Below are 25594 nucleotides of genomic sequence, written 5' to 3'. Positions count from 1 at the left end.
GTACTGATACGTTTTGAGCACATACTCTGTTGGGTGCTGTTGTGGATACTGGGGACAAATGGGTCCTTGCCCCCATGAAGAAGAGTTCTAAAGATTCATTGTAAGTACTCAGTAAATGGTAGCTACTTTATTGGTTTTATTAAAACTTTATATTTTACATGGGGAATTTGTTGTTGTTGTTTATTTTTGTTTTGTTTTGGTTTTTGAGATGGAGTTTCACTCTTGTTGCCCAGGCTGGAATGCAGTGGCACGATCTCGGCTTATTGCAACCTCCACCTCCCAGGTTCAAGTGATTCTCCTGTCTCAGCTTCCTGAGTAGCTGGGATTACAGGCACGCGCCATCACATCCGGCTAATTTTGTATTTTTAGTAGAAATGGGGTTTCATCAAGTTAGCCAGGCTGGTCTCGAACTCCTGACCTCAGGTGATCTGCCTACCTTGGCCTCCCTGGCCTGTTTTGTTTTTGAGACAGGATCTCACTCCATCGGACAGGCTAGAGTGCAGGCTTACTGCAGCCTCAGCCTCCTTAACTCAGGTGATCCTCTCACCTCTGCCTCCTGAGTAGCTGGGACTATAGGCACGGACAACCACAACTGGCTAATTTTTAAATTTCTCACAAAGATGGGGTTTTGCCATGTTGCCCAGGCTACATGGAAAGTTATTTTATTCATATATTTCTTTTCTAAGAAGAGGAGGTCTCCAGTTTTTTTTTTTTTAAATCTTCAGGTCACTCTGGAATGTTTCCAATGTGGAGGAAGGGGGCAGGGCAAAACCAACTAACTGACTAACTCACTACGCGGAGAAGAAACTCAAGAAACAAGCTGACTCAAGAAATTACAGATCATTCATAGTGCCATTGCTGCCTTCAAAGGTGGGCAGTGCATTTTTTTAAAAACACATTTATTTATTTTATTTTTGTTGGTGGCAAAGTCTTGCTCTGTCGCCCAGGCTAGAGTGCAATGACATGATCTTGGCTCATTGCAACCTCCACCTCCAGGGCTCAAGCCATCCTCCCACCTCAGCTTCCCAAGTAGCTGGAAGAATAGGTTTGTGTCACCAGGCCTGGCTAATTTTTGTATTTTTTGTAAAGACAGGGTCTCACTGTGTTACCCAGGCTTGTCTCAAACTCCTGAGCTCAAGCCATCCTCCTGCTCTGTCTCCCAAAGTGCTGGGATTACAGGCCTGAGCCACTGCTCCCAGCCAACACATTTATTTCCTTTTGGGAAATACAGTTTAGTTCAACATAGTTTATGTATACCTGCTTTCACTACATCTTAAGAGATTCAGGAAAGTTCTTGTTAATAATAAGGCCCAGCATGGAACTAGGATGTACTTTGCATTTGTATAACCCAGGCGGAAGAGCATATGTAGGCTAAAGAAAGGAACAAAAAACTGATAAAAGAACAATAGGGCCCAGCCAGGGTGAAAGTACCTTAAGGCAACAAGAGAGGGAGGAAGGGGCTTCCGAGAAGCAGGGAAGAAAAAAAGCTTCAGAAACAAGTGTTAGAGGCCTGTTGCAGTGGCTCACTAATCCCAGCACTTTGGGAGGGTGAGGTGGACAGATCACTTTAGGTCACGAGTTCAAGACCAGCCTGGCCAACATGGCGAAACCCCATCTCTACAAAAAACACAAAAATTTGCCAGGCACGGTTGCATGCGCCTATAATCCCAGCTATTTGGGAGGCTGAAGTGGGAGGTTGAATCTGTTTAGTAAATTGGGGACTTAGAATATTTCATTTTTGGTTTACAGGGGCTTGAGTACTCCTTGTGGCCTGTCTCCATATGGCATTCCCTCTAATTACAGTTTTCAGGAGCTATTTGGTCTCTCAATTCTAAGCATACAAAACCCGTAAGACTCCTCTGTAGTAGATGCTCTGAACAGGCCAGGGCTGGGAAGGAGGTCTATTTATTTTTTGACTCAATTCTTTCATCAGAGTTTCAGTAAGTAAGTTACAAAGTAGTGAATCAAGAGGAAGCATGTGAAGTAGTTGCACAGTTTTTTCAGAGTAAATCTGGAAATGAAGATATCAGTTGCTACAGGTGGGAGGGGTGAGCAGACGCAGATTTACCATGAAGTTAATATGAGGGTCTCTGAAGGCTTGTATCTCTCTCTCTCTTTTATTTTTATTTATTTTTTATTATTTATTTATTTATTTATTTTTTATTTATTTATTTTTTTGAGACGGAGTCTTGCTCTGTCGCCCAGGCTGGAGTGCAGTGGCGCGATCTCGGCTCACTGCAAGCTCCGCCTCCCGGGTTCACGCCATTCTCCTGCCTCAGCCTCTCCGAGTAGCTGGGACTACAGGCGCCCGCCACCGCGCCCGGCTAATTTTTTGTATTTTTTTAGTAGAGACGGGGTTTCACTGTGGTCTCGATCTCCTGACCTCGTGATCCGCCCGCCTCGGCCTCCCAAAGTGCTGGGATTACAAGCGTGAGCCACCGCGCCCGGCCATCTCTAGTACCTTTACACAAAATGTACGAATAGTTTCCATCATATTTCTGTGCCACCATAATGGTGTGCATGAATGCCAAAAAGAGACCCACATGCCAGGTTCTTATTAGGTCATGCTCTAAAGTCATGGTCTGGTTTCTAACTGTGATGATGAAGCACGGCTATATTGGTGAATTCAAAGTCATTGATGATCACAGAGCTGGGAAAATTGTCGTGAACCTCATAGGCGGGTTAAACAAGTGTGGAGCGATCAGCTCCAGATTTGTTGTGCAATTCAAAGATCTAGAAAAATGGGCCGGGTGCAGTGGCTCACGCCTGTAATCCCAGCACTTTGGGAGGCCGAGGCCGGCAGATCACTTGAGGAGTTCGAGACCAGCCTGGCCAACATGGCGAAACCCCATCTCTACTAAAAATACAAAAATTAGCCAAGCGTGGTGTGGGCACCCGTAATCCCAGCTACTCGGGAGTCTGAGGCAGGAGAATCTCCTAAACCCGGGAGGCGAAGGTTACAGTGAGCCAAGATCTCACCATTGCACTCCAGACTGGGCGACAAGAGTGAGACTCCATCTCAAAAAAAAAAAAAAAGATCTGGAAAAGTGACAGAATAATTTGTTCCTATCTCACCAGTTTGGTTTCGCTGTACTGATGACCTCAACTGGCATCATGGACCGAGAAGAAACAAGACAAAAACACAGGAGAAAAAAATCCTCTTTTTTTTTTTTTTTAAGGAATAAATACATACAAATAAAATGTCTCAATGGAGGGAAGAATACATGTGGGAGGATTCTGATTTCCAGCCTTCTCCTCTACTCCTCCATTTCCAACTTGATCTTTTCACAGAATAGAACCATATAGCCTCTGCTGCTCACGTGGACAGAGTCTGATGCGAGTAGGAGTCAACTGAAGGCAAGGTTGCCCAAATCTACCCACCTCCCCATGAAACATCACAGACTGCACATCCAGTAGCACTGGTTCTGGTTTGCATCTTAACCTCTGAAGCTCGTAAACTATGGGAAACCTTTGTTCAGAAACAGCTACATCACTCCTATTAGCATCTTGGACCTTGGCTCCTGGATGCTGTCCAGATCTCATATTGCTGAAGTGTTACTTATTCAAATCTCTCTGATTTGGCATTCCACACCCATAAAGTAGCTCAATCTCATCTTGACTCCTAGCCAAACGATGCTCCCAGTAGTATCTTTTTTGACAGAGACTAAGGTTCATTTTATGTTATACATCCAAACATTCGATATAAATTATGACTCATGTTTAAACTGGTTAATAAATATCTACCACTGAAGCCAGAGAAAGAAGACAAGATTAAGAAATTAGAATGGTGGCCAGGCACGGTGGCTCACGCCTGTAACCCCAGCACTTTGGGAGGCTGAGGTAGGTGGATTACCTGAGGTCGGGAGTTTGAGACCAGCCTGACCAACATGGAGAAACCCTGTCTCTACTAAAAATACAAAAATTAGCCGGGTGTGGGCACCTGTAATCCCAGCTACTTGGGAGGCTGAGGCAGGAGAATCACTTGAACCCGGGAGGCAGAGGTTGCAGTGAGCTGAGATTGCATCATTGCACTCCAGCCTGGACTCCAAGAGCAAACCTCTGTGCCAAAAAAAAAAAAGAAAAAGAAAAAGAGAAAGAAATAGATTTCCCTCCCTCCTTCCCTTCCTTCTGGAAGTTTGCAAGACTTTTTTTTTTTTTTTTTTCTGAGATGGAGTCTCGTGCTATTGCCAAGGCTGGAGTGCAGTGTTGCGATCTTGGCTCACTGCAAGCTCCACCTCCTGGGTTCACGCTATTCTCCTGCCTCAGCCTCTCAAGTAGCTGGGACTACAGGCGCCCACCACCATGCCCGGCTAATTTTTTGTATTTTTAGTAGAAATGGGGCTTCACTGTGTTAGCCAGGATGGTCTCGATCTCCTGATCTCGTGATCCGCCTGCCTCAGCCTCCCAAAGTGCTGGGATTACAGGTGTAAGCCACTGCGCCTGGCCAAGATTTTTTTTTTTAAGAAACAGATTTCATGTGGTGACGGGCGCCTGTAATCCCAGCTACTTGAGAGGCTGAGGAGGGAGAATCGCTTGAACCCAGGAGACAGAGGTTGCAGTGAGCTGAGATCACGTCACTGCACTCCAGCCTGGGTGACAAGAGCGAAACTCCGTCTCAAAAAATAAAAAAATAAATATAAATAAAAAATAATAATTAAAAAAAAGATTTCCTTCCTTTTCTCCTCCCTCCTTTTTTCCTTCCCTTTTTCCTTCCTTCCTTTCTTTCTCTTTCTTCTTTCTTTGTCTCTTTCCTTTCTTTTCTTTCTAATTTGGCACACAAACACTTTATTTAAATGCGTATCTCAATTCTTGTGTGGCTGGCAAATAAAATAAAGGAGCAGATCATGGCACAGCATTCTCACAGACCAAGTGGTCGAACCCAACATCCAAGACCCAGTGAGCAGCCAAGCTCAGTGCAACCTCCAGGCCTCTCGCTCTGACCCCAACAGGGTGAGCACATAGCCCTTGCACATGGGGCCTTTTACACTGTGGATGATGGAGTGGCTTGTGTCGTCCATAAATTCCTGTGTGCACTGTCCCTGAGAGCTGGTTCTGCCCAGGACCTCGGTGACCCTGGCCAGCTAGATAGGCTGCACATGGCTGGTGTCTGTGATGGCGATGCAGCAGCAGTTGGGCAGACAGAAGAAACAGATTTCTTTACAAAGCAAGTAATTATTTAAAATATTCACGGCAATTCAGTGCTCATTAGCTGTACTCAGTAAATATTTATTGAACACCTAGTATGTGCTAGGTACTCGCACAAAGTACATTGGTTACAAATTCTTGAAAAATAGTAGCGGTACCAAAAAGCAACAAAACTTTCAGCCCTGCCCTCATGGAACTCACATTCTAGTGGGCAGGGAGAAAATAACTGGAAAAAGGCCCGGCACAATGGCTCATGCCTGTAATCCTAGAACTTTAGGAGGCCGAAGTGAGCTGATCACTTGAGACCAGTCTGAGCAATGTGGCAAAATCCCATCTCTACAAAAAAAAATACAAAAAGTACTCAGGCTTGGTGGTCAGCCGAGAGAGAGAAAGAAGGAAAGAAAGAAAGAGAGAAAGAAAGAAAGAAAAGAAAGAGGCCGGGCGCGATGGCTCAGGCCTGTAATCCCAGCACTTTGGGAGGCCAAGGCGGGTGGATCACGAGGTCAGCAGTTCGAGACCAGCCTGGCCAATACAGTGAAACCCCGTCTGTACTAAAAAAAAAAAAAATACAAAAATTAGCCAGGCATGATGGCGTGGGCCTATAGTTACAGTTACTCGGGAGGCTGAGGCAGAAGAATCGCTTGAACCTGGGAGGCGGAGGTTGCAGTGAGCAGAGGTTGCAGTGAGCCGAGATCGTGCCACTGCACTCCAGCCTGGGTGACAGAGCAAGACTGTCAAAAAAGAAAAAAAGAAAAAAAGAAAGAAAATAACCAGAAAAAAAAATAAGTAAAAATATAGGACATTTTAGGTGAAAGTAAGCACTAGGAAAGAAAGAAAAAAAAGCAGGGAAGGGATGTTGGCCGGGGTGGGAGGGGGGTGGCAATTTATACAGTTTGGCCAAGGAAGACATTATAATGCACTTATTCCTTAGTTTAGAACATGTAGCGTTTCACCTGTACCGAGAGATGCCTGATATATTTCATACATGACCAAAATAATAATGTAAGAGGCAATACAAAAGTGCAGGGTTTATGGTTCTAGATATCAGCACTTTTTAAGATTAAATGCATGGTAAGAACTCTTGTACTATATACACCTAGTTTCAACTTCAATTTAATAACAAATTCTTTGGAGTCTCTCACTTTTTTTTTTTTTTTTCTCCAAACATAGCTTCCCAAGGAGCAGAAGGGCTGAATTTTCTCTAGTCCAGGAAGACCGCAAGGCTACTGTGCTCTGGATGTCTCGTTTTTATTTTTTTATTTTTTTATTCTCCAGATCTCAAGACGGTGTCTGGCACATACCATTCAACACAAGTTTGGTACCTGGAACCCACTGAACCCACTGAATGTGCATGTCCAGTAACTATTAACTACATGTGTTGGTGCAAGGGAGAAGGTCGAGCAACCGGATCTGCTCCATCACAGCCCGTCTCAGTTGCTTCATTCAAGTCAGCGGGGTGAGGTTGAGGGGATTCCAACTTCACAAGGGCAGATTTCTCATGGACTCTCTTTCTCTGGTTGTACTGGAACACTTTCTGGCGTTATTCCTCTGCTGGGATAGCATGACTTTATGAAACGTGGTCCTGTCTGCCCTAAAGCCGGGGTCTCACTGAGACGGACAGCGATGCTGGGGCGAGAAATAAAGTTCGTCCTGGGCCCGCGTACGGTACAGTGCCCTTGGGAAGCCCTTGTGGAGCTGAGGGTGATGCCCACTTCTTTGTCTCCCTCATTCTGTTTCGGTGGCTCTCTCGTTCCCAGTTCCAAGCTGCCCACTTGTTAGAAGAGCCACTGCTTACCAGGCATCTGGTTTAATAAAACATGGCCAGAGCGACTGCACCTTAAAGTGAGTAACTAGGCACTCACAGGGCACCTACAAGGTTAATGCTAAAGGTCTGAAAATAGCTGCATTCTAAGCTGACCAACAATTATAATTACACAATATTTATGGTCATACAGGACATCTCCCACCGAGTCTGAGGAATGTCCAGATGTCCTGAGTTTTTTTTTTTTTTTTTAGACAGAAAAATTTTTTTTTTTTTTACAGAAAATTTTTGGTGCCCTCAGTCTAGGCACCAGGATGCTGCAGTGAAGAAAACTTTTAAACAAAAATCCCTACCCTCATGGAGCTTACATTCTACTGGGACTAGGGGTGGGGTGGGGAACAGAATACATGTAAACCAAAAGATGAGAAAGATATTTACTACCTTAAATGGCAATAAATGCTATGGAGAAAAATAAAGCGAGAGAGAGAGTATCAGGAGTGCTGAAGGTGCTGGGAGCAGGAGTAGATTGAAGCGAAAAATAGGGTGTCACGAAGTTCTGGCTTCGAAGGCGACATTCCAGCAAAGACCCAAAGGAGGTGAAGGAGTGAGCCCTGTGGAAATGGGGCTGCAGGGACAGCTGCCAGTTAGAAGAGCAGCAGGTGCAAGGGAGTATTAACAATGGTTAATGCTGTATGAGCACTGTGTGCCGGGGCCCTTTGAGTGCTTTACGTACCTAATCTCATTTAATTACTTAAAAGTCATTATCTCATTATACCCTTAATCTTACAAACAGATGATCTGAATATATATCTATCACTAATATATTTCTATCACTAATACAGTTCTTTCAGTTTGCAAAGTTTTGTACTGTTGTTTGCTTGATCCCCAAAACATTTCAGGAGGGTTACCGACCCCATCATAGAGTAACTGAAGGCCAGATAGGTCTAATTACTTGCCCGGATCACACAGCCAGTGAGTGCTGAAGCTAGGAAGAAAACCCAGGTATGTCTGGATCCAGACGTTGCACTCCCCTCTCTAAGCCACCAACTTTGGAGGGCGTGGACTCTACCGCGTTTAACATTGTATTTGTCAACCCCACACACCTAAACCAAAAGCCTGCACCAAAGAGAAAAGGGGGTTTTCTCAAAAGGAACTGAATTCCCATCATCGTTCCAGATGAGGGACACCAGATAAACTTCTGGAATCACACCCAGACACACATACATTTGATTTTTGCCTTTGTCCTGGAGCACCCACACTGTGCCCCAGACCACTGGCTGTGCCCAGTGCTCCGTAGAGCTAACCTAAAGAGGTGCTCCAGAAGAAGTTGTTGGTGGCTGGGTGCGGTGGCTCATGCCTGTAATCCCAGCACTCTGGGAGGTCGAGGCAGGTGGATCACCTGAGGTCAGGAGTTCGAGGCAAGCCTGACCAACATGGTAAAACCCCATCTCTACTAAAAATACAAAAAATTAGCTGGGTGTGGTGACAGGTGCCTGTAATCCCAGCTACTTGGGAAGCTAAGGCAGGAGAATCGCTTGAACCCGGGAGGCGGAGGTTGCAGTGAGCCGAGATCGTGCTATTGCACTCCAGCCTGGGTGACAGAGAGAGACTCTATCTGAAAAAAAAAAAAAAAACAAAACATTGTTGGTTGGCAGATTAATATTCTTGTTTTTGTTGTATTTTACAGGCATTATTATGAATTGATGGAGTTGGGCGTGGTGGCGGGCGCCTGTAGTCCCAGCTACTCAGGAGGCTGAGGCATGAGAATTGCTTGAACCTGGGAGGCAGAGGTTGCACTGAGCCGAGCTCAAGCAACTGCACTCCAGCCTGAGCGACAGAGCAAGACTGTGTCTTAAAAAAGAGAAAGAAGGCCGGGCACGGTGGCTCATGCTTGTAATCCCAGCACTTTGGGAGGCCGAGGCGGGTGGATCACGAGGTCAAGAGATCGAGACCACGGTGAAACCCCGTCTCTACTAAAAATACAAAAAATTAGCCGGGCGTGGTGGCGGGCGCCTGTAGTCCCAGCTACTGGGAGAGGCTGAGGCAGGAGAATGGCGTGAACCCGGGAGGCGGAGCTTGCAGTGAGCCGAGATTGCGCCACTGCACTCCAGCCTGGGTGACAGAGCGAGACTCCGTCTCAAAAAAAAAAAGAAAGAAAGAAAAAAGAAAAAGACATAGGTGTAAAGTAGTTAATATTGTCCCTGGCATATAGCAAGGGCTCCATAAATGTTACTGATCATAAGGACGGTGATGATAGCAGTAGCCACACTCTAATTCTGAGGACTCTTCATAAAAACAGAGTCCCACCTTCCTGATCCCTGCTGGCCTCCACTCCGCTAGGCTTAGGCACCGAAAAAACGAACAAATAGTGTGCTCTGGGCCCAAGGAGAAGGGGCCCTCGAAGACCAGAGATTTTCATCCTACACAATGGCAAGAGTGGGGAGTCTTTCAGAACCAGAGGCAGCAGCAGTAGGATGCGGGTTCTCTCCTTACGATGGATGAAGGGAGCAGTAAGGTCCCCAGAGTCAACATGGGAGAGAAAGTGAGTAAACAAACGTTGAGGGATGGGCTGGAAGCTTTCAGTGACATTGCTCAGTGTCCCTTCATAACACCCCCATGGGGTGCTATTATGATTTCTGTCTTATGGATAAAGAAATGAGCAAGTAACTCACCAAGGTCATGTAGCTGAGAAGAGCCCGGGCAGATTCCTAGTCAAGGCCTTCCTGACTACAAAGCCACCCTCACAGTCCCGCCTGTCTGGGCTGAGCTGGGCTAAGGGTGCAGGGGTGGGCTCAGGAGTCCATCAGGTGGACTGTCTCTGGACAGATGTCTCTGGAATCTGTCTCTTCCTCTCCCAGCCACTGCCCTAGTCTGGGCTATTATAGGAGTCTCCTTTGCGGCCTCTCTCGCCATCCTCCTCCTCCAATCTGAGCTCTCACTTCAGACAAAGAAACACAGTGGACCAGTCCCCTCCTGGTGTAGAACCCTCTTTTGCCCACAGGCCTGCTTCTCACATAAGCAGTGTCTGCCTAGGGGCATGCAGCACAGCAGGAGGCTGCCTTCCTGTGGTGCCAATTATACTTTCAAGTTACGACAAGTCCATGCTACAGAGTGGGACACAAAGTGTCCAGGGATTGTGCGCAGAGGAGGAGTTTGTGTGTGCTGGGGGGAAGAGAGGGGCAGAGAGGAGTATCATTCCTCATCAGAAAGGTTTCAGTGGCCACAAAGATGGAGATAAATTCAGAGCTTTGTCCAGCGGGCCCTGCTGCACCTGGCTTCCGATGGCTCTCCAGTTGTGTGTCCATGACACCTGGGGGTGCTCTATGCTCCAGCCAGAACTATCTCTAGCCAACTTCCTTATCAGAAGCAATTTATTGCCTCTCTGACCAGAATGTCTTTCCATCCCATTTTGGGCTTGGGAAGCTCCTATGTATTCCTTAAGGTCAATTCCAAGTACCCCTCCTCTGAGAAGCCCTCCCTGATCCCACCTCATGGCTGAATGTCACGTCCTTTCCCAACCCCCCAGTCTGCAGTGTGTTCCCTCGGCACCTTGCACGTCCCTCCTCACAGCTTCTTACCACAGGGCACTGTGTCACCGCTCTCAGAGGCAGCCTCTCCAGGAGGCCATGAGCCCATGAGGTTGGGGAGTTCATCATTAACTCTGCCTTCATTTGCTCATTCAACACACATTCAGAGCCCCTCCTGATGCCAGGCAAGGGGCTCTGGATGCAAGGACGATTCAGTGTGTCCTCAGAAGAACCCATGATCTGAGGGAAGACAAACCATCCATTCATTTATTGATTGCTATATTAAAACAACACATCAACCAAAAAACAAAACCCTGTGATAAGCGCCAACACTGGGCCAGGCCCTCTGCTCAGGGATGAGGATAGAGAAAAAAGCAAAACCTGTTCTTGCCCTCAAGGAGATCGTATCTGGCCAGGGGAGATCGCTAAGTGCAGGGTGTGACCCCAGAGCTGTGGGGCACCAAGGCAGTTGTGGAGTCCTTTTCTTGCTTTCTTTCTTTTTGATAACCAATTAATAAATGAGAGAATGAATAGATTTTTTTTTCTGTGTGGGTTGTTTTTTTTTTTTTTTGCAGGGTGATGGGGTGGTGCGTCATGGGGCTTTAACCATGAATAAGCTCTGTAAATCAAGTCATGCAATAAATTCTGATCAGTTGATTGACTGAAATGTCACACAGGAAATCACTAGCAGCAACAGGGCTAGATTCTGGGTTTCCACGACCTTGGGATCTCCACCAACCTGGACTTTCTCAATGGGGAGCAAATCTACTCCGTGGCTGTCTTGATAGGACTCTGCAGCCTGGAGCTGCAGAGCCTCCTGCAATCTCACAGTAAAATGCAGCATTCTTGGCCTGCCTCCCAAGGGGGTTGTGAGCATTAATTAGTTACCATTGGTAAAGTGCTCTGAAGATGTGGGGGTGTATAAACACAGCAAGTCATTAGGCCTCTCCACACCACTATGCTGTACAGCCTGGGGACTGCTAATTGAGAAATAATTAACACCTCAGGGTGCTGAGGACAGCTGCCTGGCTTTTCCACGATCGGAAGGGATGTAATAACGAGCACAGGAGCAGGGAGAAATTAAAGGCTACTTTGGATACATAGATCCAATAAATTCTGAAGTTTATTTGCCCCCTGCCCCCAAAGAGGAGGAGTGAGGAATATCAGTCCAGTGAAACCTTGGGGAAAGCCTCTATCACAGCACTGGGCTGTAGAGGCTGAGCAAGGCTCTTAGAGACAAAATTGCTCAGGCCCACCCCAGCCCTGCCTGGCCTCCTAGCTGGTGGGTAAATGCAGTCGTGTGCTCTACCCGAGCTGTGTTTTCTTCAACTGTAAGACCAGGATAATAACATGGCATCTACCCCCTGCCCCCTCCACCACCAGGTTGTCCAGTGCCTTTCCTCTAGGCCTACAGATCTAACCCCGGCTGCACATTAGAATTTCCTGGGGAACTATAAAATAATAATGTCTGGGCCCACCCCAGATCCACAACCAGCATCTCGGGACAGAGGGTGGGAGTGGGTGCATATGGTGACTGTAATGCAGTCAAGGTTGAGAATCACTGCTCTGGCCTGTGTGCCAAGCTCTGTGTGAGGAGCTGGGAGAAATAAACATGTAAATCACACCACACCCTATGCTTCCTTCACACTGGCTCATCATTTCCTGAGCTGTGCCTTTGAATGTCCTGGTCCCTCTGCCTGAACATTGCACTCCACTCCCACTGCCATTCTTGTCTGGGTAGACCCCATTCATCCTTCAGGTCCAGCTCAAAGGTCACCTCCTCAGTGAAGCCTTCCTTCCCCACGCTCCCACAGGGGTTTGCTCAGCCCCTATCACACCACTGATCACACGGAGTTGTTCCTGGAAGATCCTGGCGAGCTGAGAGCTTCTTGGGGCCAGTATCAGAATCACCAGTGTCTAGCATTGGATCTGGTATGTTTTAGGCATTCAATAACTGTAGTTGTTATTAGGTAGAGTTATACAACATGCAGTTCCCACTTCAGGACATTTGCATTTCTTGTTTCCTGTGTCTGGAAAATTCTTCCCCTGCAAGGCTCTCTCACTCCCTTCCGGTTTTTGCTAAAACGCCACCTACTTGATGAGGCTTTTCTTGATCCTCCTATTTTAAATTGCAAACACTTGGCCGGGCGCGGTGGCTCACACCTATAATCCTAATACTTTGGGAGGCTGAGGTGGGTGAATCACCACCTGAGGTCAGGAGTTCGAGACTAGCCTGGCCGACATGGTGAAACCCCATCTCTACTAAAAATACAAAAAGTAGTCGGACGTGGTCGTGGGCGCCTGCAATCCCAGCTACTTGGGTGGTTGAGGCAGGAGAATTGCTTGAACCCGGGAGAAGGAGGTTGCAGTGAGCCGAGATCATGCCATTGGACTCCAGCCTGGGCGACAAGAGCAAAACTCCGTCTCAAAAAAACAACGTAAAAAATTGCAAACATTTAACTCCCCCACTCCATTCTCCTTCCCTAATTTTTTCTTTATAGCCCTTAGCACCATCTGACGGACAGATTCTGTCTTTCAAATTTTGATATTTTGTTTGCCATGGATTTTTTGCATTAATTTTGTTTTTTTAAAAAAACAATTGTATTAAAATACTGTTTATCTTGGTTACTGAGTTCTTTGCTCCCATTCCCTTCCCTGCTTAAATTTCGCTGTATTGGTTTATCGACTGCGTCCTCTCTAGAACACAAGCTACACTGAATGCAGTTAATTTTGTCTGTTTGGTTCACTTCACTGTCCCCAGTGTCTACAGCAGTGGCTTCTACGTGGTAGCAGCTCAAAAAATATTTTGTGCATGGAAGTTTGTACTTGTGTCTTGAAGACTGTCTTGGGCACTGTAATAAAGGTGTCTTTCTCCAACTGTTTCACAATTTTATACTATTTAAATGGAAAGCCCGTAAAAATCATAGGATCGATTAGAAACTGCATCGCCCCGTGTGTCGTCATGGTTACACCGTCGCCAGCGGTTCTCCTATTGGGTGAGTGGGCGGGGCCTGGCAGTGGGCGGGAACATCACCCTCAAATCATCATCATAGAGTTATACCTCCCAAATTCCTAGAAAGTACTTCCGGAACGGTGATTTACTCATGTCTGCCCTGGCCAATCAACGATCTTGGGGAAAGCCGGGTTCTCTCTCTGTGGCTACACTTCCGGAAAACCTCTCACGCGCGTCTAGCGTGCGGCGGGGCCAGAACGCTCCTGCACTCGGCCCCGCCTCCGTGAGCGCGGCTTTGCAATTGGCGAGAAGGGCAGGAGGCGGGGCTTAGGAGCGGGCTTGCTCGACGCGCAAGCGCGCTGGCCCGGCACGGCGGTGGTCTCGCGGGCGGCGTGGACTGGGATTGCGGTAGGTGAACGTGGGTGACTCCCAGACCTGAGGGACGGGCGCGGGCAGCGAAGTGAAACGAGCACGCGGTGTGGGCGCGGAGACCTAGGGCCCTGGTGTCCGTTTTCCCACTTGCATCCCGTCCTTGAGTTGGGGCGGGCTGAGAATCCCATAAACTTTTGGATACTCCTGGTCTCCGGGTCTCCGTGTCCTCCGTTGTCAAATGAGGGCAGCACTTCCTGGTCTGTCCCTCGGTCGTCGTGAGAGTCACACGGTGTTCTCGAAGTGCCAGCTCTGGAAAGGCCCTGGGACCACCTGCTACCAGAGCCAGCCTTCCCGTTTTCTGTTGGACAAAACGGAGGTCCGGAGTGAAGTGATTGGACCAGGGTCACCGCGCGAGTGAAGGCCGAGCCGTTCTTAGAAGTAGGCCTAGGGTTCCATTGCTGTTTAATGTAGCACAGTTCGTGATGGAAACTGTAGGATTTGGAGGCGGGGACCTTGCCTTCCAGGTCTGACCCTGCGCTTATTTGTTGTGTGGCTTGACACAAGTGACTTTATATCTCAGAGCCTCCCTTTTCTGAGTTGGGCATAATAATAATAGCACTTTGTGGCACTTAATATTATGTATCAGGTACCGTTGTAAACGCTTTATGTACAACTTTTCTGATTAGGTTGGGGGGCAATGGTGCGTCAAAGAATCTTTAAAAAGGCCCGGGCTGGAGGGGCTGACGTCCCGCACAGAGTAGGTACTCAAAAAAATCGACTGAATGACTCAGAGGCTGTTTGCCAGAGCCTGAAGTGTTGCATACGTTAGTTACTATATTGCTTTCTAGATATTCCCTGTAGATAACTGAAAAATTGAGATAATTCTACTATTCTCCTGTTTGTATAAGCTGAGGGGTCTGGGGACAGACATGCTGAACGCGGAGGAGGAGGGCTTAAAGCTCTCGTTTAAATTATCCAGATAATTATATCATTGCACCTGTTTGCTTTGCTCTTGATTTATTAACATATTTCATCAACATAATAATAGCCTAAATAGTAGGCATTATGCTAGACTCCGAAATTTAAAGATGTATAAAACTTCATGAACTTGTAATTTCATCAAGGAATAGAATGTTAAACATCGACACTGACCTCCCCTCCTGGCCCCCGTACACACCCCCAGAAAGAAAAAAAAATGCATGTGAAACACCATTCGCTTCCAATGCCTGGCACACAATAGTTCCTCAAAAATATTTTTGGAGATGATTCTAGTACAGTATACCAAAAAGAGGTGTGTGCAGTGGAGCACAGAGGAGGTGACTTTCTCTGTTTAGAGGGGTTGGAGAAAGTTTCTTGGAGTAAGTGAACCTTGAATTCGAGTTGGAATTGCTGGGGGTTGGGGGGAGGTCAGTCTGTTTCAAGAATGATGAGCAACTTGGGGAATGGTAGGATAAGAAGCTGGAAGAGGTGTGTTGGGATCAAAATATGAAGAGCTTTGGTGCCATTCTGAAAAAATTATGAGAGCCAGCCGTTAATGGATTGTAAACAGGGGAGTGATTGGGTCAGCTATCTTTTTAGCTGGAGACTAATACGGAGACTGGACTGACAGGGTTCAAGAATTAGTTCATTCATTGATAGAACATGTATTGAGCCTGGGCACAGTGGCTCACGCCTGTAATCCCAGCAATTTGGGAAGCTGAAGCAGGTGGATCGCATGAGGCCAGGAGTTCAAGACCAGCCTGGGCAACATAGCAAGACTCCATCTCTATTTTTTAAGAAAGAAAGAAAAAAAAGAACATGTATTTAGTGTCCACTGTGTCCAGGCACTGTGCTGAATGCTGCAGATAAAACTTGGAATAAAATAGACATAACTGTCATCCTCATGGAGTTTGAGACATTAGTTATTGGTGGTACACAGCTAGACCCTTGCAGTGGTTCTCCCAGTGGGGTCCCTGGACCAGCAGCATCAGTGTCACCTGGCAACTTGTTAGAAATACAGGTTCTCTGCCCACACCCCAAACTTACTAAATCAGAAGCGCTGGAGATGGGCCTCTGCAATCACTGTTTTAACAAGCCCAACCAGGCATGGTGGCTCACACCTGTAATCCCAGCACTTTGGGAGGCCATGGTGGGCCGATCACTTGAGGTTAAGGAGTTTGAGACCAGCCTGGCCAACGTGGTGAAACTCTGTCTCTACTAAAAATACTAAAAGTAGCTGGGCATGGTGGCGCATACCTGTAATCCCAGCTACTCAGGAGGCTGAGGCAAGAGAATCGCTTGAGCCTGGGGGTACAGAGGTTGCAGTGATCTGAGATTGCACCACTGCACTCCAGCCTGGGTGATAGAGTGAGCTCTGTCTCAAAAAAAAGAAAAAAGAAAAAAAAAAAACAAGCCCTCCAGTGATTCTGATGCTCGATTAGATTTCAGAACCACGGGCAACTGTAATGTAGCAAGTGGTATTGAGGGGCTAACCTAATGTTGAGGCAGTAGGGGCCAGAAAGGAGGGGGTGGACTTAAGGGAAACCTTGGAGACAGACTCATTTGCTTTAGGAGGCATCAAGGATGAGTTTCTGGCTGGAGCCAATCGCCTAAGTAAGGCTGGATCACAAGGAAGTGATAGAGCCAGGGGTGAATCCACATGTGCCTTGCCTCCGTGGCCTGTACGTTCCTACAACACCACACTAGGGCTCTGTGGCAGTGCCTCACCACCTTTAAACATTTGTACAGTGCACAGGGGAAATGGATGAGGCTGCTTGAGGTTGGAGAGGACCAGCTGGAGGACCTGAGGCTGCTAGAGGTAACTAGCTGGGAGATCCCAGCTCCCTAGAGCTGAGGGGAATCAGTAACCCATTCCCAGCATACTGCCGGGAGCTTTGTTGCGTGGACTGTGCTGAAAATTAGAGGTACTCACTAAATTTGGCGATACAAATAAAAAATCTCAAAAGAATTTATAGTCTTTGATTCAGTGATTCCATTCTTCAACGCCTCTCCCAAATATATAACAAAAAAAGCCTTCTCTTCGTTGTAGATTATGTATAACAGAGAAAAACAACTACTGATTTTTGATGTAGTCAATCAATGGAATGTCGTACTGCCATTAGAAATGTGTGATTATTTTGTAGAATCAGAGAAACGTACTTGCCCATTGGACAATGTCTAGTAAGCCCATGTCATGTGCTGAAGATACAGGGGTGAGCAAGCTAGACAGGTCCTTGCTTGCACTGAGCCAAGTGTCTGGGAGAAGACAGGCAGCCAAATGGGCAGGAACCCTAGGAGACAAGTGGACTGCGGGAAAAGCCAGCCCTTTGGGCGTATGGGGAGTGGGACAAGAAAGGCTTCTTGGGGAGAGGATGGTAATCCTGAGGCCTGGAGGATGGCTAGATGTTGGCAGGAAAAGGGGAGAGGGTGTTCTGTGCAAAAGGGACAGTATGTTTAAGAATGGGCATGGGGCCGGGCGCAGTGGCTCACACCTGTAATCCCAGCACTTTGGGAGGCCGAGGCAGGCGGATCACGAGGTCAGGAGGTCGAGACCATCCTGGCTAACACGGTGAAACCCCGTCTCTACTAAAGATACAAAAAAAAAAAAAATTAGCCGGGCGTGGTGGCGGGTGCCTGTAGTCCCAGCTACTCGAGAGGCTGAGGCAGGAGAATGGCGTGAACCCGGGAGGCAGAACTTGCAGTGAGCCGAGATCACGCCACTGCGCTCCAGCCTGGGTGACAGAGCGAGAATCCGTCTCAAAGAAAAAAAAAAAGAGTGGGCATGGCGAAGCCGGATCAGAGAGGGGGCAGTGGTGAGATGAGGCCCAAGGGGGTCAGCTCATGTGGGGCTGTGCACACTCTGAAAGTCAGAAGCTTAGACCTTATTCTAAGGGTAGCAGGAGGCTGTTTTAACCAAGAAAGGCTGTTAGCATCTGTGCTTGGGAAGTCTTCCCTGTGGCTGCACTATAGAGAAGGGATTGAAGGAGGGCAGGAATGGAAGTCAGGAGACCAGTGGGGAGGCTGTTGCAATCGTCCAGGTGAGAGGTGAGGGTGGCCTGGACCTGTGCGGAGGCTGTGGAGAGAAGAGGGACAGATTGAACAGCAAGTGAAGAGGTAGGAATGACAGGGCCAAGAGGGCTGTGAATGTGGGACACAGAGAGGGGCACAGCAGGCGAACCCCACATTCTGGTTTGGGCAAAGTGCAACTTTTGGTGCCATTCACAATGACAGGCAGTGCTGGAGGGGGAGTGGGTTTGAGGGGAGAGTGCTGAGTTCATTCTGGAATGCGGAGTTTGAAGTACCTGCCTGATGTATTCTCCAGGAGGCAGGTGGAGATTTTGAGTCAGCCCTCAGCATGCAGGCTGTCCGGGGAGTGTGTGCTGTGAAGAGGGAAGAGGCCCATGACATTTAAAGGTTGGGGGCAGGTAGAGGGACAAGAGAGGGATGTGCAAAGGACAGGGTTTGCAAGAGACAGATCGCAACAAAACGTCAGCTGCAGTTGACTCGAGGCTGAGGGATTACAGTTGATTTTCTTTTCTTTTTTTTTTTTTCTTTTGAGAAAGAGTCTTACTGTGTTGCCCAGGCTGGAATGCAGTGGCATAGTCTTAGCTCACTGCAACCTCCACCTCCCAGGTTCAAGTGATTTTCCTGCCTCAGCCTCTCAAGTAGCTGGGATTACAGGCGTGTGCCACCATGCCCAGCTAATTTTTGTATTTTTAGTAGAGATGGTTTCGCCATGTTGGTCAGGCTGGTCTCAAACTCCTGACCTCAGGTGATCCGCCCGTCTTGGCCTCCCAAAGTGCTGGAATTACAGGCATAAGCCACCGTGCCCAGCCTTCTTTTCTTTTTTGTTTTCAGATTTCCCCCCTAGTTTTCTGTAATAATAATAGCAGACATTAGTTGAGCTCATAGTACACGCCAGATACTGTTCCAAGAACTTTTATAACTCTTAGAAGTGTCCACAATAAGCCTAGAAGGTAGGTTCTGTTGTTATTACCATTTTACAGATGAAGAAACAGCACAGAGGGGTTAAGACACATGTCCCCAGCTACACAGGCTGCAGCCAGTGGGAGGCCTGACTGGAATCCAGGCTGCCTGATTCCAGAGCCTGTGCAGTCACTGCACGATGCTGTCTCTCCACAGGATGTTGTTAATGTTTTTATAATCAGGAAAATATTGATTTTTCGAAAACGGAAGTAAGAGGTTAGAGAAATAGTGCTTTGATCCGCTAGGATATTAGAAATGGAAGGATTTGTATCTGCAAAATCAGTGGCCGCCTTCGAGGTTTGTTGAGAGCAGGCTGGGTTGGCTGCTTCATGGTGTTGGAACACGGATGATGCTCATTCTCACACAACTCATTTTTCCCCAGGTGCCTGTGCTTCCCGGTGCCAAGGTGTCATGGAACGGCTGCTGACAAGATGCAGAGCATTGCCCGCCCTGGCCACCTGCAGCCACCAGCTCTCTGGGTATGTTCCTTGCAGGTTTCACCACTGTGCCCCAAGAAGAGGGCGGCGCCTGCTGCTGTCTCGTGTGTTCCAGCCACAGAACCTTCGGGAAGACCGGGTGCTCTCCCTGCAGGACAAATTTGATGACCTGACCTGTAAGAGCCAGCGGCTGATGCTGCAGGTGGGCCTGATCTACCCAGCAAGCCCCGGCTGTTACCACCTCCTGCCATACACCGTCCGTGCCATGGAGAAGCTCGTGCGAGTGATAGACCAGGAGATGCAGGCCATCGGGGGCCAGAAAGTCAACATGCCCAGCCTCAGCCCGGCAGAGCTCTGGCAAGCCACCAACCGGTGGGACTTGATGGGCAAGGAGCTGCTAAGACTTAGAGACAGGCATGGCAAGGAATACTGCTTAGGACCAACTCACGAGGAAGCCATTACAGCCTTAATTGCCTCCCAGAAGAAACTGTCCTACAAGCAGCTTCCCTTCCTGCTGTACCAAGTGACAAGGAAGTTTCGGGATGAGCCCAGGCCCCGCTTTGGTCTTCTCCGTGGCCGAGAGTTTTACATGAAGGATATGTACACCTTTGACTCCTCCCCAGAGGCTGCCCAGCAGACCTACAGCCTGGTGTGTGATGCCTATTGCAGCCTGTTCAACAGGCTAGGGCTGCCATTTGTCAAGGTCCAGGCCGATGTGGGCACCATCGGGGGCACAGTGTCTCATGAGTTCCAGCTCCCAGTGGATATTGGAGAGGACCGGCTTGCCATCTGTCCCCGCTGCAGCTTCTCAGCCAACATGGAGACACTAGACATTTCACAAATGAACTGCCCTGCTTGCCAGGGCCCACTGACTAAAACCAAAGGCATTGAGGTGGGGCACACATTTTACCTGGGTACCAAGTACTCATCCATTTTCAATGCGCAGTTTACCAGTGTCTATGGCAAACCAACCCTGGCTGAAATGGGGTGCTACGGCTTGGGTGTGACACGGATCTTGGCTGCTGCCATTGAAGTCCTCTCTACAGAAGACTGTGTCCGCTGGCCCAGCCTACTGGCCCCTTACCAAGCCTGCCTCATCCCCCCTAAGAAGGGCAGTAAGGAGGAGGCGGCCTCCGAGCTCATAGGGCAGCTGTACGACCACATCACAGAGGCAGTGCCTCAGCTTCACGGGGAGGTGCTCCTGGACGACAGGACCCATCTGACCATCGGAAACAGACTGAAAGATGCCAACAAGTTTGGCTACCCCTTTGTGATCATCGCTGGCAAGAGGGCCCTGGAGGACCCTGCATATTTTGAGGTTTGGTGTCAGAACACTGATGAGGTGGTCTTCCTCACCAAAGATGGAGTCATGGATTTACTGACCCGAGTGCAGACTGTCTAAATGTCCCCAGCCCACCCCGCCCCCATTTGCAGCCTTGTTGTTCGTCTAACACTGCATTTTCCTACAGCCCTTTCCTGGACTGAAAGGAAACAGCACAGCTCGCGGACGGTGAGATCATGTTAGGGAAAGCAATTTTTATCTAGTCATTTGTTCAGATTATTTGTATTTGAAGTCATTAACTTGATCCCTTTCTGCAGACTGGCCATGCTGCCATCTACCTTTCCTTTTGTATTCCGTTGTGGAAGCTTCTAGGAGGCTGAGAGGCAGGAGATCCAAGCTCCAGTCTTGGGTGTTACCCTGAGGGGTAAGTCACTTCCCTTCTCTCAGCTGAGTTTTTCACGTGTAAGATGGGAATGGCTGATGGCTGACAGCCCGCCAACCTTCCCCACCCCATATCAGTTTGACCACGGGCCTTTTGCTACATTCTGTCCAGAGAGCAGGCCTGCCAGCCCCTGTCCACTGAGAAGTTGGGCTGAGAGTATGGGGAAAAGAATCAAGAGACCTGACTGCCACCAACTCACTAGTGACTTAGATACATACCCTCCCCGTGCTGGGGCCTCAGTTTCCCCATCTGTAACTTGAGAAAATGGAACTAGATCTGTAAAGTCTGGAACTAGATCTGTAACGTCCTTATAGGTGTCACTAGGGGGTTCCATGAGAGGTTTGTGACAGGCAGTCTGATTCCTCTCATTCTCCATAGTCTGTTTCCTGGAAAGTCGATGTAATTAACTGATGGCCCAAAAACTACCTCAAGAGACCTGGCCCTATTAAGACGGCTTAACCACTGAGATCACGTACTATTGATTTAATAAAGCCAAACTATTGGAATGGGCCTTGCACATTAATTTGAAACTGATAGCATCTGCCATTTTAACAGTGCAACAGCTTCCTACTCCTTTTCTTTCCTTTTTGACTGTTCCCACACACCCCACCCCCAACATAAAAAATCGGGTGGTTAGGAAAATCCCTCAAGTATCGGGGCAGCAGGCTTCAGCTGCCACGGTGACCTTATCCTAGATGCAGAGTTGGATCCTAGAGCCAAGATGGGGTGAATATTAAGAGCTGGTCTCTTGTGTCCTTAATGTAGAAGCTGGTTTAAAAAAAAAAAAAAGCTACTTTCTGCCTGAATTCTATGGAAAGTTGGAGCAGGCTTGAACTACCCTAGCAATGCCAGCTACTTTCATTGCTCCTGCATCCTAGATAAGGAACATAACCAAGTTTTCCATCCTTGGCCCTCTAGGGTCTCTACATGACCATATCTGACAAGAATCGTATCAAGACCAAGCTCAAAGCCAGCACCTCCTAAAAAGCTGCCTGGCAGCTCTGAATAGTGGTTTTCCTTCTGCCTCCCACAGCACAGATCACATCCCTTCTTGTTTTGTGCATACACAGCTCATTGTACAGTGGTCCTGCCTCTTGTTGATGGTGAGCTCCCTGAGGCCGGGCCCCTGAGCTAATTCCCAGTGCACTGCAGTTCTTATTTTGGCCAGTGGTTCCACCTGCTAAACAGCCTCCAGGCAGCTTGTTACTGGTAGAGCAACCCTGCCTGCCTCCACATAGCATCAGGTTTCCTGTTTTTGTTTTTGTTTTTTGAGAGGAGTTTCGCTCTTGTTGCCCAGGCTGGAGTGCAATGGCGCAATCTCAGCACACCACAACCTCCGCCTCCCAGGTTCAAGCAATACTCCTGCCTCAGCGTCCCGAGTAGCTGGGATTACAGGCATGCACCACCACACCTGGCTAATTTTGTATTTTTAGTAGAGACGGTTTCTCCACGTTGCTCAGGCTAGTCTCAAACTCCCGACCTCAGGTGATCTGCCTGCCTCGGCCTCCCAAAGTGGTGGGATTACAGGCGTGAGCCACCATGCCCAGCCAGCATCGGGTTTTCTAATGATTGTGTAGCCAAGCCCTACCAGCTCCCAGCCCTGCCATTGGAGCTCCGGGCCCAGGATTCCTTTGGAATACTTCAGATTTTCAGGCTAGGAGACGTGCATTCTGAAAGCAAACCTACTAAGGCTAGATTACAAGGCAGAGGAGCTTACCCTTGCACATTGGAATCACTTGGGTCCCATCCAGAGGGTCTGGTTACGTGTAGGGTGTGGGCTGGGCATTGGGAAGTTTAAAGCTTCCCAGCTGATTGTAATGTGCAGTCAAAGTCAATTGAGAGCTCCTGGTGCAAGAGCTGCCTCCTCTGGGTCCACTTTGTAGCTGGGCATTTCTTTTAGTAATTTCAGTTGCTCATGATCAGACTGATGTGCGCACTCTGCTTTTAATGGGCTGGCCGTTTATTTGTTGACGATCTGCCGTATGCCACTGTGGTGTGAGGCACTTTTAAAATTTTTTTATTTACTTTTATTTTTTAGAGATGGGGCCTCACTATGTTGCTCAGGCAGCAGGTTTCAAACTCCTGGGCTCAAGCGATCCTTCCTCAGCCTCCTGAGTAGCTACAGGTGTGCACCATCCACGGTAGCTAGTTTTTTTCTTTTTTTTTTTTTTTTTTTAAGAGCTAGGCTCTCGCTGAGATGGCACCACTACACTCCAGCCTGGGTGACAGAGCCAGACTCTGTCTCAATAAAGAGAGGCGGAGTTCTTGCTACGTTGTTCAGGCTGGACTTAACTCCTGGGCTTAAGCAATCCTCCCAATTCAGCCTCCCAAGTAGTGTGCCACTTCGGCTAAAAAATTTTTGTTTTTATTTTTTGGCCAAATAATTTTTTAACTTTAAACTTATGCCCCATAAGCTTGCTTGTTTATGGGAGGTTAGCCTAATGTAAGCACTTTTAAAAACCAGATTCCAGGAATAGAGAGCCAGTTAATTTTACTTTTGATTAATGTGCAAGGCCTAGACTGACTTGAGGATGATATAGAATCCTGGAGCTTTAGAGTTTAGCTAAACTTGAAGCTGGCCTTGGCTCTCAGCTGGGAAGTGAGCCTGGAACAGGAATGAACCCGCCACATGTCATCTGACTCGCAAGACACCCGAGGACAGGACAGGCGCTACTTGTCTCTGGTTGGTCCTGCTGAGTGAAGAGAAGACGGGCTGGATCAACCTTTGAGCTGCCAAAGCTGTGTAAGTTCGTGAAACAGGTAGGTGCCCATTCTCTTTATTTTACAACAGGGAGAGAAATACAGGGAGGACACCAATTTGCCCAAGGTCAGGCTGAATGAAACCTAAGTGTCCTGATCAGGAAGCTAGTGTTTTTTCTAGTAGCCAGAGGCAGTGTCATTTGGCGAAAAGATCAGAGCCTTGAAGAGACGTAATCCTATATTCACTTACTGGGGATGTGACCTCAGACAAATTACTTGCCCTATGTGCATCTCAGATTCTCCATTGGTGAGACTCTCGTGCTGATGGTATCCACCTTGTAGGTGGTTTGGGGGTTGACCAAGCTCACTTATATGAAATGCTTAATTACCCCTTAGTCTGCACTCAGAGACACTTCCCTTACGCCAGATGACTTAGGAAATCCCCCCACTGGGAGCTCAGGTTCTGCTGTGAAGTTTGTTATCTCAAGACCTGGATCTTGTTTTCTTGATGAGATGCTTGACAACTTTCCTGGGAAATGCCACGGGCAAGAATTAGGAGGCACCTGCAGAATAGCTGTATCTCCTTAGAGAAAAAGAAATACTCAAACTGTACCTTACTGTCTCATTTCTGAACTTGCCAATTTAACCTCTTGCCATAAATTGATGAAATGGGATGCTGGCAAAATAGCAGGTACAGGCTGTATTATCATTGCTCATTCCTTGGGGAGATCTAGCAGCGACTGCCTGGGAAATATTTAGCAGAATTAATACTTGGGGACAAAGGCTGGTGCATAACAAAACCATTGTGTAAATCAGGCTTAGAATGTAAATCAAGGCCTCCATTAATATTCTGTGTTTTAATGGAAGAAACACCTGCTGGGCTATCCATAAAGGAGCTTTGCAGAAATCTGTTGAAATTGTCATTTCCTTAACTACTTGAGTGCCAGGTCTCCAGAGTTCCCATGATCCGTTTCCACACTAAGATGCATGAGTGCTTTTTAGAATGGGTTACGCATCCAAGGGCATGTGAGGCTTGTTTTAGAGTTAGGAAAAGGATTTTTAAGTTTCCTTATAACGTGGAAAATGGGAAAATATTTTTATGATGTTATTGCAAACTTAAGTAACATCTGAAAAAAGTCAAGGTATTTTGCTTAATTTAAAATAATGAGGCTGGGCGCACGCCTGTAATCCTAGAGTTTGAGACCAGCCTGGGCCACATGACAAAACCCCGTGTCTACGAAAAATACAAAAATTAGCTGGGCGTGGTGGCGGGCACCTGTAGTGCCAGCTATTTGGGAGGCTGAGGTGGGAGGATGGCTTGAGCCCAGGAGGCAGAGGTGGCAGTGAGCCAAGATCCTGCCACTGTATTCCAACCTGGGCAACAGAGAGAGACCCTGTCTCAAAAATAAAATTGGAATAAAAGGCTTTTTTCTTTTCTTTTTTTTTTTTTTTTTAAACGGAGTCTCGCTCTGTCGCCCAGGCTGGAGTGCAGTGGCGCGATCTCAGCTCACTGCAAGCTCCACCTCCCGGGTTCACGCCATTCTCCTGCCTCAGCCTTTCCGAGTAGCTGGGACTACAGGCGCCTGCCACCACGCCCGGCTAATTTTTTGTATTTTTAGTAGAGACGGGGTTTCACCGTGGTCTCAATCTCCTGACCTCATGATCTGCCCGCCTCGGCCTCCCAAAGTGCTGGGATTACAAGCGTGAGCCACTGCGCCCGGCGGAATAAAAGGCTTATAGTGACCCCAGCTACAGACTCTGGAGTCAGACTGTCTGGGCCACTCACTATCTCCGTGACATTTGTGCAAGCCACTTCCTCATAGTCCCTCCACTTAGCTTTCTTATCTGCAAAATGGGGATAACAGTGTCTGGTCCACAGCAGAGGCTTGGCCAAGTGGAGCTGCCTGTGTATTAAGTGATACTTGGCACAGAAGGTAAGTGGGTGGTGCACTGTGGCCAGCAGAACGGGGTGGCAACTTTAAGCACCATCCTGGTGCAGGGATTCCTGT

General features: G+C 47.8%; 1 protein-coding gene and 1 pseudogene across 4 annotated transcripts; one reads left to right on the top strand and one right to left on the bottom strand.

The window, feature by feature from the left end:
• Positions 1-4370: 4370 nt before the first annotated feature.
• LOC116457947 (small ribosomal subunit protein eS28-like) lies at positions 4371-5195 on the bottom strand (annotated as a pseudogene).
• Positions 5196-13732: 8537 nt separating this feature from the next.
• Positions 13733-24833, top strand: PARS2 (prolyl-tRNA synthetase 2, mitochondrial). Of its 4 annotated transcripts, none has more exons than XR_004245184.2 (3): positions 13760-13795; positions 19107-20671; positions 21804-24833. XR_004245184.2 is itself a non-coding variant. In XM_032137684.2 (2 exons), the coding sequence occupies exon 2, from the start codon at positions 19136-19138 to the stop codon at positions 20561-20563; it is 1428 nt and encodes a 475-aa protein (XP_031993575.1). In that variant the 5' UTR covers positions 13733-13795; positions 19107-19135; the 3' UTR covers positions 20564-21781. The 4 variants fall into 4 exon arrangements, 1 of the variants encoding a protein (XP_031993575.1); XR_004245183.2 differs by having other exon boundaries at positions 19107-20867; XR_004245182.2 differs by lacking the exon at positions 21804-24833 and adding an exon at positions 20761-21781.
• Positions 24834-25594: the final 761 nt, after the last annotated feature.

Source organism: Hylobates moloch, unplaced genomic scaffold (genome assembly GCF_009828535.3).
Source record: "Hylobates moloch isolate HMO894 unplaced genomic scaffold, HMol_V3 SCAFFOLD_18, whole genome shotgun sequence".
In the NCBI taxonomy this organism is placed as follows: Eukaryota; Metazoa; Chordata; class Mammalia; order Primates; family Hylobatidae; genus Hylobates; species Hylobates moloch.
Note: the sequence above shows the minus strand (reverse complement) of the source record. Positions and strands in the feature narration are given on the sequence as shown.

What these genes read in the sequence shown, in the direction of transcription:
- PARS2 (XM_032137684.2), top strand. Translation starts at nt 19,136, where the DNA reads ATGGAACGGCTGCTGACAAGATGCAGAGCATTGCCCGCCCTGGCCACC.